The 18,169-nt window shown below is 38.6% G+C and overlaps 2 protein-coding genes across 2 annotated transcripts; both read left to right on the plus strand.

Moving 5' to 3' along the window:
• The first annotated feature begins 2,056 nt into the window (after positions 1 to 2,056).
• On the plus strand, positions 2,057 to 5,650 carry LOC129309479 (protein QUIRKY). The gene has a single exon (XM_054951072.1). The coding sequence runs from the start codon at positions 2,453 to 2,455 to the stop codon at positions 5,570 to 5,572; it is 3,120 nt and encodes a 1,039-aa protein (XP_054807047.1). The 5' UTR covers positions 2,057 to 2,452; the 3' UTR covers positions 5,573 to 5,650.
• Positions 5,651 to 14,125: 8,475 nt separating this feature from the next.
• Positions 14,126 to 17,826, plus strand: LOC129304358 (uncharacterized). Its single transcript, XM_054943985.1, has 10 exons — positions 14,126 to 14,293; positions 14,669 to 14,901; positions 15,000 to 15,204; positions 15,344 to 15,434; positions 15,508 to 15,653; positions 16,040 to 16,283; positions 16,375 to 16,479; positions 16,579 to 16,761; positions 16,867 to 17,071; positions 17,158 to 17,826. Exons 2-10 carry the CDS (start codon positions 14,682 to 14,684, stop codon positions 17,658 to 17,660), a joined length of 1,902 nt encoding a protein of 633 aa, XP_054799960.1. The 5' UTR covers positions 14,126 to 14,293; positions 14,669 to 14,681; the 3' UTR covers positions 17,661 to 17,826.
• Positions 17,827 to 18,169: the final 343 nt, after the last annotated feature.

Raw genomic sequence — 18,169 nt, forward strand, 5'->3', positions numbered from 1 at the left:
GATCCTTGTTTTTAAAATTTCCCTCCCTTTCCCTCTTTCCTCCTTCTACCCCTCCCTCCCTTCCTCTCCCCTTACCTCCCTTCCTCTTCATCTCCTCCCTTCAAACCAAAGTCTAAAGGAGAATTATAGGAAAATATTTTAATTACACTTATAATTTAGCAATAAAATTTATAATTAATTAGGACACGATAGATTAATCTAAAAAGAAGATACTTTTATACTTAAGTTTATACTCTGATTCTTAGTTGTTTTAACTTGACATAGGTATGTCTTGTTGACCAGCTGCTGGGTTTTCTAGAAGAGATTTTTTTGTTTTTTTACTTTCAAAACCGCAAAATAAGGTATGTACTAGAGTGTGTGTGTGTGTGTGTGTGCAGTTTCGGCCTTTACTCTTCGATGTTAACTTCCTTTGAGAATATATGGCTCCATGTGTATAAAGCTTTTTGCTTCATAACTTCTCTCTAAGCTGGTAAGTTAATCAACAAAGAGTTCGAACTCTTCGTTTCAGAACAGCATCTGCGAGGTTGGACCATTTTCAGTTCAGTGGCTGTTCAACCAGACCATTCAATTTCGACTCTCACGTCTTAACAAAGGGAGATCTTTTTCTATTTACACTTCCTTATATGATGTGAGGCTTTTCGTAAGATTTAAAATTCTGCCTCATACAACGCGGGGGGGGGGTGTCCGTCATCAAACATGTATGAATACGCGATATATATCAACGGTTCCGACCTTAATTTAGACATCCTTGCCTGGTTCAGTGTTGTTCTTTCAATGAATTTGTTTGACTACAAAGTTAATCAAGTTAATCTAATCATAAGATATTTTAATTTTAAAAATTGCAAGGTTACTGTTTCTCGCATAGCTTTTCGATCATAATTTGGTTTTCGGTATAAGGCTCAGCCAAAAAAACTAAGCAAAAAAAATAGACGAAGTGATAAGAATAAACACTGACAACCCCTCTGGTAAATGAATTCGAGTTTATTAGTATATGAAATTGGCTTCAAGATTTGATTTGAGTCGCCTGGAAGTGCCCTCCAGCATGGCCATAGTCTTTTGGTACAATATAGTAAATAAAATAGTGTATGTATATGGTGAGGTGTAGCCGACATTGGTTGATCCAAGATTAATGCAGGATTGCGAGGGGAAATCAAATGTGGGTTCCATGTTTTTGCTTTGGACTTTATATTTGCACTTTAATCATCATCAAGGGATGCCGTCGACAATGCCTTCTTTTGAATTATCATTCCCGATTAATTAAAAGACCTCTCGCAAAATCATTACTACTCTGTACAACTTCATTTGAAACCTTGCCATTCTCAATCTGTCACTGAATATATATATATATATATATATGTAGCCATTGATATTGATTATGCATATGTGGCTTTGCATGCATCAAAATTTTGGTTTTAATTTGCTTCCAAACTCAGAATATATGTTCCATTTATGCTCTCTGTCTTCTCACCATACTCTTTTCTTTCCTCTTTTCTCTTCCATGTATCCGTACATGTCTATCCCTGAGAAAAAGGGCATCTCCAGGGTTTTTTAAATTATATACCATCAAAGACATAAAACCACCATCTTAGTTTCTATAGAGTTACTTGACAATCAAGGGGATCTCCTATATATGCTCTCCATTATTAGTATCTCCTGCTCTAATTCGTATCTGTTACCAAATGATTTCGTGTCGATAGCTCAATCAGATAGCACCTTAAGAGAAAGAGAATAGATTACATCAGTAAGGTTTCATGGAAATGTGTGAAAAGCAGTAAGCGTCACATCTTTGTCAAACTTTCCATTTAATATAATAAAGCTGTATTCGGTGACAAATCTCGCAAGGTCGGTGACTCAAAAGCCTTCACATCCCCATTTCCGCCACCATTCCTCTCAAGCATAGGCCCTTTAAGTCAAGGGACGGCCAAAAAGCAAAGGCCAAATTTGACACAGAATCTTCCCTGCCAGGAAAATCCAATAACAAGTAAAAACACAAAAGTAACCATTATTCTGACAATTACAGCCGAGCAGAGCATCAAAAGGGAAAAATTATATATAACAGGACAGACCCACAAAACTCAAAGGTCTAAAGGTGCTTGAAGACCAAGTTAAGCCCCGTTTCACAGATTTCTTAGTCCCCATCCCTCTAGCTTTCCATCTTTTTCCAACCATATGCGACTCACATTCCACCACCTGCATCACATAATTTTTCTTTTTACAAAAAACATGTGAACAGAACCGAGCATGAATAATTACTCACCTCCTTTCCATCTTTCTCTTAAATAATTATATATAAGCAGTACTCATGATATCAATCCACCCTTCTTTTTCCCCCCCTTCATAATCACACTCGCTTGGCTGGGCCATGAGTTGGAGCTCTATAAGCCACACCGCTGCATCCTGCAAATTAAACTTTTGAGGGATAAGAAATTAAGAACGGGAATAAACCCTGATCATGGGCACGGTTCGGAAACTTATAGTGGAGGTTGTGGACGCTCGAGATCTTCTCCCGAAAGATGGGCACGGCACTTCCAGTCCATATGTGTTGGTGGACTTCTACGGCCAGCGGAAACGAATCCCGACGGTGGCTCGTGACTTGAACCCGACCTGGAACGAAACGCTGTCGTTTAATGTCGGTAAGCCTTCTGACATTCTTGGTGACATGCTTGAACTCGATGTTCTCCATGACAAGAATTGCGGTCCCACCCGACGCAACAATTTCCTGGGTCGAGTTCGACTAAGCTCTTCCCAGTTTGTGCGTAAAGGCGAGGAAGCCTTGATTTACTACCAGTTGGAGAAGAAGAGCCTTTTCAGCTGGGTTCGAGGTGAAATTGGGTTGAAAATCTATTACGTCGACGAGGAAATTCCACAGCCGTCTCCGCCGGCACCAACACCAGCACCGCCAGAGGAAGCGAAGTCCGAGGCAGCACCAGCTCCAGAGGAAGTGAAGTCCAATGCAAAACCAGCACCGGAGGTAGCGGAGGCAAAGCCAACATCCGAAGCTGCAGCAGCGGAACCACATAAGGTCGAAGAATCTGAGGCGGAGGTGGCGGCGGCTCCACCTAATGGATCTCAACCGGAAAACGACAAGGCCACGGAAGAGCCAGCACCTGCGGAAGCTCCAACACCTGAAAATGCAGCCCCTGTTGCTGAAAAGCCGGTTGAGCCTGAGCCGCCGCAACAGCCGACAGAAGAAGGTGCAGATCAGGTGAAAGCTTCATCACTGGAAACATCTAGAACGATGCCTGAAGTAAGGTTCAGTGGGCCCAACGCTCCACAAGGACCACAACCAATTCGAAGGGCAGCATCCACAGCGAGCTTCATGTCAGACGTGTCGGATACCATGTCCATGGAACGATGCTCGTTTGATCTGGTTGAGAAGATGCACTACCTCTTCGTTCGCGTCGTGAAAGCACGATACTTGCCCCCAAACTGTAACCCCTTCGTGAAGATTGCAGTTTCCGGCCATCACGTCACGTCCAAGCCCGCGCGCAAAACCACATTATTCGAATGGGACCAAACGTTTGCATTCGGCCGCGACTCCCCCGAATCTGCTTCTCTCCTTGAAGTCTCCGTGTGGGACCCTCCCGCTTCAGGCCCCACCACATTAGAAGAGGACTCTCGCAGTTTTCTGGGCGGGCTTTGCTTTGAGGTGTCGGAGATCCCTCTCAGGGACCCGCCGGACAGCCCCCTGGCCCCACAGTGGTACAGATTGGAAGGTGGCGGGGCCCGCTACGGGGATCTCATGCTTGCCACCTGGGTTGGCACTCAAGCTGACGAGGCATTCCCTGACGCGTGGAAAACAGACACAGCAGGAAATGTCCACTCTCGCGCCAAGATCTACCAGTCCCCGAAGTTGTGGTACCTAAGGGCCACGGTGCTTGAAGCTCAGGACATTCTGTCATTAACAGCGTTGAAAGAGGCTTTCTTCCAGGTCAGAGCTCAACTCGGATTTCAAGTGCTGAAGTCAAAAGTCTCCGTTACTCGTAACGGCATTGCTTCATGGGACGACGATTTAATCTTCGTCGCTGCAGAGCCTTTGAGTGACCAGCTCATTTTCGCTCTTGAAAATCGGCAACCTAAGGGGCCGATAACAATGGGTGTCCTGAGAATACCTCTTACTACCATTGAGAGAAGGGTAGATGACCGTAACGTAGCATCCCGTTGGTTCACTTTTGAGGATGTCAGCAACGACAAGAGAGTTTACAAGGGCAGGATCCACCTGCGTTTATGCTTCGATGGAGGATATCACGTGATGGATGAGTCCGCTCACGTGTGCAGTGATTTCCGTCCCACGGCTAGGCAACTTTGGAAGCCACCAGTCGGCACAGTTGAACTAGGAATCATCAGTTGCAAGAACCTGGTGCCCATGAAAACTGTGAACGGCAAAAGCTCCACCGATGCGTATTGTGTAGCCAAATATGGCAACAAGTGGGTACGTACGCGGACCGTATCCGATAGCTTGGATCCCAAGTGGAACGAGCAGTACACGTGGAAGGTGTTCGATCCCTGCACGGTTTTGACCATCGGAGTCTTTGATAGCTTTGGAGCATACGAAGCAGATTGTGGTGAAGAAGCTGCGAGGCCTGATTTTCGCGTTGGAAAGGTGCGAATCCGCATATCCACGTTGCAAACGGGTCGGGTGTACAGAAACACGTACCCGTTACTCGTGTTGACCAACGCAGGAACGAAGAAGATGGGTGAAATAGAGATTGCCATCCGGTTCGTTCGAACCACTCAGACGTTGGATTTCCTTCAAGTATACTCCCAGCCAATGCTGCCATTAATGCACCACATCAAGCCCTTAGGATTGGCGCAACAAGAAATGTTGAGAAACACGGCGGTGAAGATCGTGGCGGGACACTTGTCGAGATCAGAGCCGCCGTTGAGAAGAGAAGTAGTGCTTTACATGCTGGACGCAGACTCTCACAACTTCAGCATGCGGAAGGTGCGTGCCAATTGGTACAGGATCATCAACGTGGTAGCAGGGTTCATCGACATCCTACGGTGGATAGAAGATACACGTGGGTGGAAGAATCCAACGGCCACCATTCTCGTACACGCATTGCTGGTGATGCTGGTGTGGTTTCCAGATCTGATAATTCCGACGCTGGCATTTTACGTATTCGTAATAGGCGCATGGAACTACAGGTTCCGATCGAGGGACCCACTTCCGCACTTTGATCAGAAAATGTCACTGGCGGAGGTGGCGGATCGGGAGGAGCTGGATGAGGAATTCGATACGGTGCCGAGCAGCAGATCAGGAGAGATGGTACGCGTGAGGTACGATAAGTTGAGGATGTTGGGGGCACGTGTGCAGACGGTATTGGGGGATATAGCGGCGCAGGGTGAGAGAGTGCAGGCGTTGGTGACGTGGCGAGATCCACGTGGGACGGGGATATTTGTAGGGATGTGTTTGGTGGTGGCTTTAATACTGTACTTGGTACCGTCCAAGATGGTGGCAATGGCTTTTGGGTTCTACTATTTGAGGCACCCCGTCTTTCGTGATAGGACGCCTTCGCCAGCTCTCAACTTCTTTAGAAGGCTTCCTTCATTGTCAGATCGAATCATGTAAAATTTGGGTCTTCACCCACTTTTCTTTTTTTTTTTCCCCCAACACGAGTGAATATCTATGATTTTTACTTTTTTTTTATTTTTAATGTTTTGCCCTGTTTAATGAAGCACGTCCGTGAACTATAAATAAAAATAGGGAAAATTTCAAGTAAGAATCACAATATAATATAGATTTAATTTTAAATAGACCTAAAAAAATTTTAAAAATTTCAGTTTAGTTTAAAAAAAATTAAAAAAATTTTAATGGTGAAAAAATTAAAATATCATTTCACTTGTCATGCAAAAATTTTTTAACTTTTCTCCCTTGAATCAAACTAAAATATTAAAATTATTTAAATTCACCTGAAAATAAGTTTCTATGTAATCCTTAACTGAAATTTTTTCATAAAAATAATAAGTTATATATTGAATGTGCTCTGATGGCAAACATATCTTCCAATTCTAGCCATGGAATTGGAAGGCCGAGATGCTTAAAAGGATGTGTAGTTTGTATATCCAACGCACACAGGTAACCTCTAAAAACGGTAATCTCTTTTTGAAATGTCATATTTGATGCCTTCTTCGTTGTTCTAAGCTTAGGTCAACTGCGTAATTTGGGAAGACAAGCAAGCATAGAGGCTCCACGCAAGCAAGGAAAACGACATACACGTAGGGGCAAAAATGAAAAAAAGGGGGGGTGAGGCAGACTTTACGACATCTATTACTATATCTTTAACCAACCCAAATCCCATTTCATTGAAGCCGACTTAGTAGTTTTTTATCTGGGACCAGCATTTTAACAAGGTTTCTACAATCACCAAGAGTGCAATGCAGTGTTATTATTGGCAAGAACTAAGAAGGTAGTACGATTTTTTGTCTTCCTGACTAATTTTATATATGAACATTGGACATGAATATTTCCTTTTTTTTTTTTTTTGCCTTTCTGTATTTGATCAGCTTTTTTACTATTACTTTGACCAATTGAGCCAACGAAACACGAATAATTGAGAGAATGAACAGTCTCTTTTACGTAACCATCAACAGATACCGTGTTTTAATATTATGATAGTAGATCAAATCCTCCATGGTTGTTAATACATGGGAGAGCCCACATTTTGGACCTGAGATGCAGACAAGGAATTCAAAGCAAGGATGGCTGTCCGATGAGCTGCAGTGCCAAAGAGGATTCAATGCATCTTTTGCGCGACTATGACAATGCCATACATAGATGGAGGTTGGTGATTAGATTTGATCAGTTGGAGACTTTCTGCTCACTGCAAGGAGTGAAATGGGTTAAGTGGAACCTGGAATGAAATAGAGAACAAGCACATGAAGAAAATTTTTTGGCCAACTCTTTTTGGCCCGCTGTTGGGATATATTGGCCTGCCGTTGCAATATTGCTTTTCGTACCCAAGGTCAAAGAAATGCCGATTATGGTTTTTCTAGTCTCTTTAGAGCCCGTATGGATAGAGACCTTATGATCAATTACCTGTTATGTAATACTTTAAAAAAATCAGAGGTACGTGTTAATAATAGTGGGGAGGACTTCGTCAAGTTACATGTCGATGGTTCTGTCAAAAGCGACGGTAGCAGCTGTTGTGAAAGCTTTATGCAAGATGGGCAAAACAATTGGGTCTATGACTTTAGCTCTAGATTGATCTCTATTCTCTCAATGATGGTGGAAATGATTGGTATTATACAGGGGCTTAAGCTGTGCAAGGAAAGGAACTTTTTCAAGGTGGTAATTTTTTTAGACTATCTTAAAGTGATCAACCTGATTGTTCATGGTTGTGATACCAACTATCCATTTAAGGACATTGTCGAGTAAGCTAGATTCTTCTTCTCTAGAGGGTCAAACTGAGTTTAATCATATTTATAAGAACTATAATAGAGTAATTAAGTATCTAGCTAAATTATCTTTCCTTCTAAGGCCATGTTTAGTACAAGGGAATGAGGGGTGATAGAATGAGGATGAGAGAAAAAAGACTCATTAACTTAATTGGTGTAAGGTAGTGACATTTTCAATGGAATGGTCTGAGGTAATCCCCATTCCATTGAAAATGTCACTACCTTACACCAATTAAGTTAATGAGTCTTTTTTTTTTTTCAATGGAATGGTCCATTACCTCATATGAGGTAATCCCCATTCCATCAGTAGACCATAGGAATATGATCCATTCTATGGGAATGATTTTTTATTTGGACAAAAATATTCTCGATTATGAATTTCACAGACAAGAGTTACCCCTTCCTTTTTTTTCCCTAACTCACAAAACTCTCTTGACACTCCTCCCTTTCCATTTGAGAAGTGATCGTTGTAACACCCTCAAATTTACAAATTGATTTTTCGCAAATTATGAATTCAATAAATCATTTTTTTTTCATTGAACCCTTATCATACCCTTATCATGGTAGAAAAATTTCTATCATGATACATCCAAGACAATATATCACAGGTCCTAAAATATTTCAAAAAGAAATTAGAATTATGAGGGACAGACAGGATCTTTATGGCATGATATTCAAATCAAGTCATGGATCAAGAGGGACAGACATAATCCTCTTGGTCATATAAATGCATTTAATAAAAAAGATTAGAGTTTACATGCTCCACAAATAAGACATGTTCTAGGTTGACACAAGATACATTGCATAATACAAAATATATGTAACAGCACGGAGCCACCCCTTGGGCCTCGACTCGGTGCTGGGACCTGTACCCTCACAGGCCTAGATCCAGCTTTACCACAGGTGGTACTGTGGCTATTTCTCACCCCGCCTCTCCGAGGTCTTTTGGAACCTTCCCAGACTCGATCCCGCAACCTCTACCACCTTAACGAAGTTGAGGCTAAATCTGGTACCATTAAGTCAACTCAATAGCGGGTCCCAAAAAAAAGTTAAAATTGGTATTTTTAAAAATAAAAAACCCTTCTCCTCACTCTATCTAGCAGACCAACACCTATAAGGACCCATTCTTCTTCTTTTCAGTCTCACTTCTCTCTGTCTCGCACGATGCACGCACTCATTCTCGCCACCTTCTCAAATCTGAGCCATCTGGGCTTTATTCCATGTGTCATCTCCCTCAAGCCACTCAGCCATCTGGGTTCTGTCTTCACCGTTCAGCCATTTTGGACTCGCCTTCTCAACCATTTGGGTTCTATGTTCACCCTTCGTTGTCTTCACCATTCAACTTTAGCCATCTTAAACTTCATATGCTTCTTTATTCTTCATCTTCACTTCACTTTCTTCATTTTGGTTTGTGACTTCGTGTTCTTGGTTAACTCTAGTATAGGCATCCAATTGTTGAAGACAATCAGATGGCGTCGAGCTCGAACCCTTTCTTGATTCTTCATCTTCTTCATCAATTGTTCTCTCTCTCTCTCTCTCTCCCTCTCTCAGTCCCGGTGAGATTTTCTTTCTCCCTCATTTATATCTCTACCCAATTTAATGTAATCTTCATGGTTCTAAATGGAGTAGAATGAATGCTAACGGATGAGCTTGCTTTTTATTATCTGAGCTGTTTATTACAAAATGAAGGATTGCTGAATGGATGAAGATGAATCTATTTTTTATTGTCTAAGAGTTGTTTATTGCAAATAGAAGTTTTATTTTTTTCAAGTGATTATGCCTAAATCCTAATGCATTTTAAGAATCTAGTGTTGTATTTTTGTTAGCTTGTTTCTTTTATTTATATATATATATATATATATAAAATTTTTTATTTAATTATTTGGTCACCGGTCCAACCACCGGTTTGATCGGTTGAACCATAAGACCCGTGACCCATTGATATTTTCGGTTCACTGTCCAGTCCGGATTTTAAAACATTGCTCTCAACTTCTTTAGTAGGCTTGCTTTGTTGTCAGATTGAATCGTGTAAAATTTGGGTCTTCACTTTTTTTTTTTTGCACATCAGTCAATCTATGATTTCATTTACTTTTAAAAAAAAAAATAAAAAAAAACGTTTTTGCCCTGTTTAATGAAGCACAAAATAAATAAATAAATGTAAGTTACATATAGACTTGTGTTCTGATGGCAAACATCTGTTCCAACCTTGATTTGGATTTGGGCCTTGGAATTGGCAGGCTGGGATACGTACAAGGATGTGTAACTAGTTTGTATGATCCAATGACAAACACACAGGTCTACTGCGTAATTCGGAAAGACAAGCAAGCACAGAGGCTCGACGTAAGCAAGGAAAATGACATCTTTTTATTGAAAAAAGAAAAAGAGGGGTGTCTTTAACGTACCCATCTTAATAGTTTTTTTTTAAAAAAAAAAACATTGGGACCATCATTTTAACAAGGGTTTTACAATCACCAAGGAAGAAATGCAATGCTAACAAGGTACGGTTTGTGGACTTCCTAACTATACATTATACAGGGCTCTCACAATAGCAGAGTGAGAATCTTGGATAAAAAAAAAGTAACGACAGAATTAGGATTCTTGATAAAAAAAATATTTATATTAAAATAATTATTTTTTTTATTTATTTTCTATCCAATTTTTAATTATAGAGTCGTAAGTGTAATGAGTTAACGAAAAATATTTACTCAATTTACTCTTAAGTTTTAAATTTTCATTATTTATCATTATCTTTTTTTTTAATTAGTTCCTGAATATATCATTATCTTTTTTTTTAATTAGTTCCTGAATAGTATTCAGGACATGGAGTGAGTCTATTTAGTCATATTAAATTTTTTTATTTTTTAAATGATTAATAAATAATATTAGTATTTAAATACAGTAAAATTGTGGGCTAATATTCATGAGGCTAAATTAAAATTTTGAATAGATTTAGGCTAAAAAATTAATATTGAAATGAGTTTAAAGTTTAAAATATGAAAATAAGAAGGTGTAAAGTATAATAAGTAAAAAGTGCAAATTATAAAATATAAAAATTTATGCTCTCAAACATGTCATTTTTCTCAAGTGAGGGGGGCATATACATGTAGCTTCGCCTCTGGCTCTCATCGTATGGGTACCTTAGAAAACATTTTGCGTGAATATTTATGTTTTTGTATTTGATCAAATTTTTTTTAATTATCATTTTGATCAATTGACCCAACGAAACACAAATAATTGAGTGAATTATGAACAATATCTTCTACGTAACCATCAATAGATATCGTCTTTTGACATGTTAAGATGATAATGTTATACTTTGGCCAAAAATAGGATGACAATGTTGCCCTCCATATTCTAATAATCCGCAAGAGTCATGCATTGGCTCCACGCAATGACGTGCAATCAATGCCCAAATGATTTGTTGAAAATCATTCAGACAGTGAATTCCAATAATTAGGTAATAACGTTGACAACTTCCTCGTGTGAAATTTAAATCCACAGAAATCCCCTTCCTTAAGGCCGATGGCGCGTTAAATTAGCGCGCAACAAAAAAATAATCTTATAATCAACACCATAATGACAGAGGTTGATACAAGGTCTGGAGATCGAGTCTATACAATTATAGAAAACATTTTTAAGACAGTTACTCTCAATTAAATTTAACAATGCTCAAATCTAATTGATTTAAATAAGGATGCAAAAGAATTTGAAAATAAAAATCCGCAATCCATATCAGGAAAAAGGATTTGTGATGATCAGATGACGTCGGTTAAATAAATACTTGTTTTTGTAAACAATTATGGTAGATTCTTTTAACCAACCAGTAAAAGAGTCATTTACTGCGTGAAATATTTATGAATTACTGAGACTAAAAACAATCTCAAATAGTATTTAAAATTTTAAACCTGGATTCCAAACCTGATTGATTATGTTCTGGCAAAAAAAACAAAAAAACTTGATTGATTATGTCATGAGTTGTAATATCAGCATTAGATTTACGAAAGCCATTGGTTATATTTCGCCAAGTTTGTGGCCCAGCGATGATTCAGAATAGAGAACCTGAATGAATGTGGATGAGAGAGAACCAGGGAATAAGCAAATTGTTGAAGCCAAGTTTTGAACCACGAAATTGATGCGGCACCAACCCAACAAATGAACTACAAAGAAACAAAAAAAAGCAATTCCTTCTCCACTCTACTCAGCTTGGAAACGTGAAATAAATAAGAGAAGAGAATCCTTTGAGTTGAGAAAAGTCGTCAAAAGAGATAGATGTGGCGTCTATTTCTTGCTTCTGTGCTTTGCACGCTGTAGGATTTACTGGACAAGTGGGAGACAGAGGAAAGGGAGGGTTTAGGGAGAGGTAAATATGTCATTTTATTTGTTAAAAAAATGTCATACAAGAGTCTGAAAAATAATTATTTTATTTCACAGTATTTATTTGTTTTTTAGATATTTTGGTTTGATTAAAGAGTCAATATTTTCTAAATCATGGAAAAGGATAAGCAAAATAAAATAGGGAAAATTTCAACCAAAGACCACTAAAAAACATTTATTACTTTGCAAAACCAAACAATTTTGAAATTTATCTACCGGACCGAGGGACTTAAATATAATTAAAATTTATTATGAAAATACAAAACTATCTTTCATATATATATATATATATATTTAAAAATTTCACCACTGTCCCCAGTTGTCAAACCATTATTGTTGAAACTCTGGCGAACAAGTTCCCGTTTAGGAAAAAAGTAAATCTCATTTTTATTTTAACAATAATTAATTCTCTTATTAACAACTCCATAAAATTAACTTGACAGTGAAACGTAACATGTTTTGTAATCTAGTGAATAAGTCCCTATTTAAGAAAAAAAAGTCTCATTTTTATTTTAATAACAATCAATTCCTGCACTACAACATTTATTTGTTATTTCTCTCATCACTATTTCCATGGGAGAAAAACAAGTGTTGTAATGAGGGAAATAATTGTTGTTAAAATAGAAATGTGACTTTTTTTTAAATAGTAACTTGTTTGCCATATCACAATATTTGATCCTCTCCATTAATATGTTAATTTTCTAGAGTTTTTAATGAGAGAATGAATTGTTGTTAAAATATAAATGGGATTTGGTTTTTCCCAAATGGGGACTTCTTGTTCACAAAATTAGAAAACTTATTCATCTTTACCACTGAGTTAATTTTTTAGAGTTGGTAATTAAGGAATTGATTGTTGTTAAAATGGAATGAGATTTTTTTTTTCTACTGGAGACTTGTTCAACAAATCACAATATTTGCTCCTCTTAACTATTAAGTTAATTTTTTAGAATTTTAATTAAGAAATTGATTGTTGTTAAAATAAAAATGAAACTTATTTTTCTTAAATAGAGACTCATTTGTTAGAGCTCAAGCGATGGTCTTATGGTCGAAGTCAGGGTTCCGACGATTGTTGGTGGTGGTTTGGCGGTTGGTGATTGCAGTGAGATTTTATATATATATATATATATATATGAGGAATAGTTTTGTCAAATGGTCTTATGGTCGAAGTGAAGACTCTGATGATTATTGGTGGTGGTCTGGCGGTTGGTGATTGTGGTGAGATTTTTAATATATATATATATATATATGTATGTATGTATATATGTGAGGGATAGTTTTATCAAATGGTCTTATGGTCGGACTTAGGGCTCCGATGATTGTCAATGGTGGTCAAGGTTGGTGATTGCAATAAAATTTTTAATATATATATATATATATATATATAAGAGATAGTTTTGTTAAATCATAGCAAATTTTAATTGCAATTAGACCCTTGATCTTGCATGCCAACAAAAGTTATTTGGCGGTCCTTGTTTGTGATTTCCCAATAAAATATTTAAAGTTTCCGCACATGACTTTTACCAAAAAAAAAAATTGTTTCCTCACATGACACGCTTGACTCGTGCCACCTGGTGGACTACCGTGAAAAGTAAAATCGAAAAAAGAAACTGAACGAAAGCAGGACCGAAGATGCCAGATGGCACACAAATATGTTGAGTTCTTGTTTCTGGTAATTGAACGGAAAATTCAGCAAATGGATTATTCTTTTACATTTTTTTAATGAAGGGGATTTTGGGCTGAGAGTTATTGCATTGGCATTTGCTTTGAATATAGATATATATTGCTCGCATATTTCCCGCAAGAAGGATACTACGATGGATTTCGGCTTGTTGATAAGGTTTTTCCTCAGCAGTCCCTTGAACAAACAAGGGACGTGATCCGCATAATTAGAATGAAAAGTCACAAAATAATAAAATTCATGTTGCAAATCGTGTTACGTTTACGCTAAAATCTATTTAAAATTGCAAAGCATTATTTAAAAAATATAAAATCAAAATCAATCACTCCTGATGCAATTGTACTCTCTTATCATAAAATAACCGTAATTTTGCAATTTTTATAATTTTTTTTTTCCAAATATCTGTGTCAGTAAAATTTCAACAAAAGATTTATTCTGTTACTGTTCTAATACTCATTAAAATCTCGATTTATTCGGATAACATATTTTTCCCAAAATCGATTTATTCCAACAACATCTCAAGAAGATAGTTAATAACCCCACGCCAACTAACTCAAGTCACCTTATCTCTGAAAAGAAAAATGGCTATGTGATGACGGTTTTCCCTCGTGTAGAGTTTATCGAAATTTCAAAAATCTAAACCCAAAATCTGAGAATTTTCGTGTCAAAGAAATGAATCCATCCTCTCGTGGATGCGGAGCAGAGTTGGCATCCTGGTCCCTTGTCCTCCCGTCTCGCTTACAATGCTTATATATTCTGCCTCCCACCATTTTTTTTCCCATCGCAGGCTCTGCCGTCTTTGAAGATCTCCTTCTCTGGATCTGCAGACACACAATAGTCACTGTAATTTCTCCAGCTCTGTCATCACTCATCACTGCCCTTATCGCCTTACAATTTTCATCTGGAAAACTTGTCTCCTGATTTCGTATTCCTTCTTTTCTTATTATCATTCACTGTATTAACTGCAGTCTTGAAAACTGTTGACCTTGCATTTCAAATCTCAATCTCTATTCAATTACTGTTTCTCTACAACTAATTTCGGCCTCCATAGATAGCATATAACTTTGCACCTCCGGTTCCCGAAATGTGATTGCATCGTTCCTGACATCGTGGGAACCTTAATTAATGCATCCGAGTGATATGCTTACTGCTCTTAACCGGCTAAAATTATGGTCAGAGGATTAACTAACTCATTTCTGATATACTTTCTATATATAGGGAGTTGAAGGAAATGGTTAAAATTCTCGTGTTCTTGGCGGGGCTCTGGCTGTTCGGTGGTTGGGCTTGCCTTTCAGTGCCAGAGTACATGAAGTATAAAGACCCGACAATGTCGATTGATGCGAGGGTCGAGGATCTTATGAGCCGCATGACTCTTGAGGAGAAGATTGGCCAAATGCTGCAGATTGAACGCAAGGTTGCGTCTGCTGACGTGCTCAAGAAACATTTCATTGGTAAATACCACAACAGACAACATATACCCCACACTCGCCTCCAACCTCTATGATATATATGCATTAATTAATAAATGGAAAATGTCTCTCTTGCGTAGGGAGTGTAATGAGTGAGGGTGGGAGTCGTCCTGCTCCGCATGCTTCAGCTGAAACTTGGATTGACATGGTGAATGATTTTCAGAAGGGTGCTTTATCAACTCGGCTTGCCATCCCAATGATTTATGGCATCGACGCTGTTCACGGCCATAGCCCTGTTTCCGGAGCAACTGTCTTTCCCCACAATATTGGGCTTGGAGCCACCAGGCAAATACACTCACACCTTAATGTTAATGATGCTTCATCAATCGGAGCAACTCTCTTTTCTCCAAAGCTGCAATTTTTCTTTTTTTGTTGGAGCTCAGCAAACTGATCCATTATTGCACACATCTATTTTGATGGTTAGGGACCCAGGGCTTGTGAAGCGAATTGGAGCTGCCACTGCCCTTGAAGTTCGTGCTACCGGAATTCCGTATGTTTTTGCACCTTGTATTGCAGTAAGTGACAAACATGAACTTCTTTCGCTCAAAGGTTATGTCACTTTACATCTATGATTTTTACTGTTTGTAGGTCTGTAGAGATCCAAGATGGGGTCGGTGTTATGAAAGCTACAGTGAAGATCCTAACGTAGTGCAAGAGATGACCCAGATTATATCAGGGTTGCAAGGGGATATTCCTGATAACTTATCCAAGGGCGTCCCATTTGTTGATGGAAAGTGAGAATTTATAGAATGAGGCATCTAGCTTTAAATTGTAATTTTCCTCTGCATTTATGTTTAAAGTCTTGGGGTAATCTAAGCTTTCAGTAAATATCGGCACCTCCTCCCGGTGCAGGACGGTTTGTCACATGACAGATTTCTATCTTAACTGACATTTTTTGCCTTTCTTTCTCCTATTTTGTGATTATTTATTTCCTCTCAGGCCACTAGATTAAAAATAGGGACAATGGTCACATGCTGGATTCTCGTTACGATTCTTTTGAAATCCATGGTCACATTTTAATCTGCAAGACACTGTAAAACTGCTCTATTTCATGTTAGATTATGTATTCGAGGTTCAGTTTGTATTTTAGTTATTCAAATAATCGTCTTTCCTTGAACAGGGAGAAGGTTATAGCATGTGCCAAGCACTATGTGGGTGATGGTGGAACAGTTCATGGGATTGATGAGAACAACACAATTATAGATAGAGATGGATTGATGAGAATCCACATGCCAGGCTACTTGGTCTCTATTAGCAAGGGTGTGGCAACAATCATGATCTCATACTCAAGTTGGAATGGAGTAAAAATGCATACTAACCGCAACCTCATTACTGGCTACCTTAAAAGAACGCTCCATTTCAAGGTAGAATTATTTGATCTCTATTCATATTTTGAAGACCCTTTTGATTATCATACCCACACAAGATAATTAATTTGCGTGCGGCTTATTCCAGGGTTTTGTTATATCGGATTTTGAGGGCATAGACAGAATCACCTCCCCACCTCATGCAAATTACACTTATTCAATCGAAGCCGGAGTTAACGCTGGCATTGACATGGTTGGTTGGGTCTACACTTTAACAGTACATTATGCCATTTTAAATTTTCATCCCTTGATTAAGCATTTTATCCTGTAATAAACTTTTCTTGTCATGTAGTTCATGGTTCCAAAGAACTATACAGAATTTATTGATGGTGTAACCAGACTGGTTAAAATTAAAGTCATTCCTATGGCTCGCATTGACGATGCAGTGAAAAGAATTTTGCGGGTCAAGTTCGTGATGGGTCTTTTTGAAAATCCATTGGCCGATTACAGCTTAGTCAAATATTTAGGATTTCAGGTCAGAGAAGTTACATCAAATAAGTTCCTTTAAGTCTCAACGTTTTACAAATCACAATCACATGGGGGGATCACCATCTCTTCTTTATCACCACAATGTGAACAGGAGCATAGAGAATTGGCTAGGGAGGCTGTAAGGAAATCATTGGTCCTATTAAAAAATGGTGAGTCACCTGATGGACTGCTTCTACCTCTTCCTAAAAAGGCGTCAAAAATACTTGTAGCTGGAAGTCACGCTGATAATTTAGGCTATCAATGTGGTGGCTGGACCATTGAGTGGCAAGGGATCAGTGGCAACAATCTTATTAAAGGTGGAGTTGGTTTCTAATTCCATTTTTCTTCTTTATTTTCATGTCGTTGCAACGTTTCTTACTGAAGTGAATCTCGGTATGATTAGGGACTTCAATTTTCACCGCTATAAAAAACACAGTTGATCCAGAGACCGAAGTGATTTACAAGGGGAACCCTGATGTAGAATATATCAAGTCCAATGAATTCTCCTATGCCATAGTTGTAGTTGGAGAGCATCCTTATGCTGAAATTGATGGTGACAGCAAGAACCTAACAATCCCCTATCCTGGCCCCGAGATCATTAGAAATGTCTGTGGAGTTACAAAATGCGTGGTTGTCATAATCTCTGGTCGCCCTGTTGTTATTGAACCATATATTGATTTAATCGATGCTCTTGTTGCCGCTTGGCTTCCTGGAAGTGAAGGTCAGGGTGTGGCTGATGTCATATTTGGTGACTATGGTTTCACAGGAAAGCTCCCACGAACATGGTTCAAAACTGTTGATCAACTGCCTATGAATGTTGGAGATCCTCACTACAATCCCCTCTTCCCATTTGGGTTTGGCCTTTCTACCAAACCTGCTGAGGAACGTTTAAAATCCTCACTATGATCTCTTCCCCTTGTCGAAGCAATCCTAGTACAGTTTGAGGGATCAAGGCAGTTGTGTTAGTTATATAGTCACCGTAACAGATAGTTAAAACAGTTATTTGTTTATGTATATATATACAGACTCGATGTATAATGTAGAATCATCAATAATACTTCACATTCACTCATCCTTATCCTGTTGTCTTCAACGCCCATTTGGGTTTGGCCTTTACCTAACCTTCTGATGACTTGGACTTAATTTGCGTAGATTTTAGTTATCCATTTGACATGTAAAAAATAAAAATGCAATGAACTGAAAGGGAATTTCATTAGAAATGGACAAAATGAACGTACAATCCAGGTTCTTCCGCTTTATACTTCACACGGAAAAAGATAGAAATCAGACACAAATGGAAATGCTCAGCTCAAGGCACTGAGGCTGGCTCACTATACTCACACACACGCACGCACGCACGCACAGAGAGGACAAACGGTTACAGATCAACAAATACAAATGGCACACGTGTAAAG

This window comes from Prosopis cineraria, unplaced genomic scaffold (genome assembly GCF_029017545.1).
Source record: "Prosopis cineraria cultivar Desert tree isolate PC_DT_omini unplaced genomic scaffold, ASM2901754v1 PC1, whole genome shotgun sequence".
Taxonomy (NCBI): Eukaryota; Viridiplantae; Streptophyta; class Magnoliopsida; order Fabales; family Fabaceae; genus Prosopis; species Prosopis cineraria.

Coding starts and splice junctions, on each gene's coding strand:
- LOC129309479 (XM_054951072.1), top strand. CDS start 2,453: ATGGGCACGGTTCGGAAACTTATAGTGGAGGTTGTGGACGCTCGAGAT.
- LOC129304358 (XM_054943985.1), top strand. CDS start 14,682: ATGGTTAAAATTCTCGTGTTCTTGGCGGGGCTCTGGCTGTTCGGTGGT. Junction 14,902..14,999: donor GCTCAAGAAACATTTCATTG/GTAAATACCACA, acceptor TCTCTTGCGTAG/GGAGTGTAATGAGTGAGGGT. Junction 16,480..16,578: donor TTAACGCTGGCATTGACATG/GTTGGTTGGGTC, acceptor CTTGTCATGTAG/TTCATGGTTCCAAAGAACTA.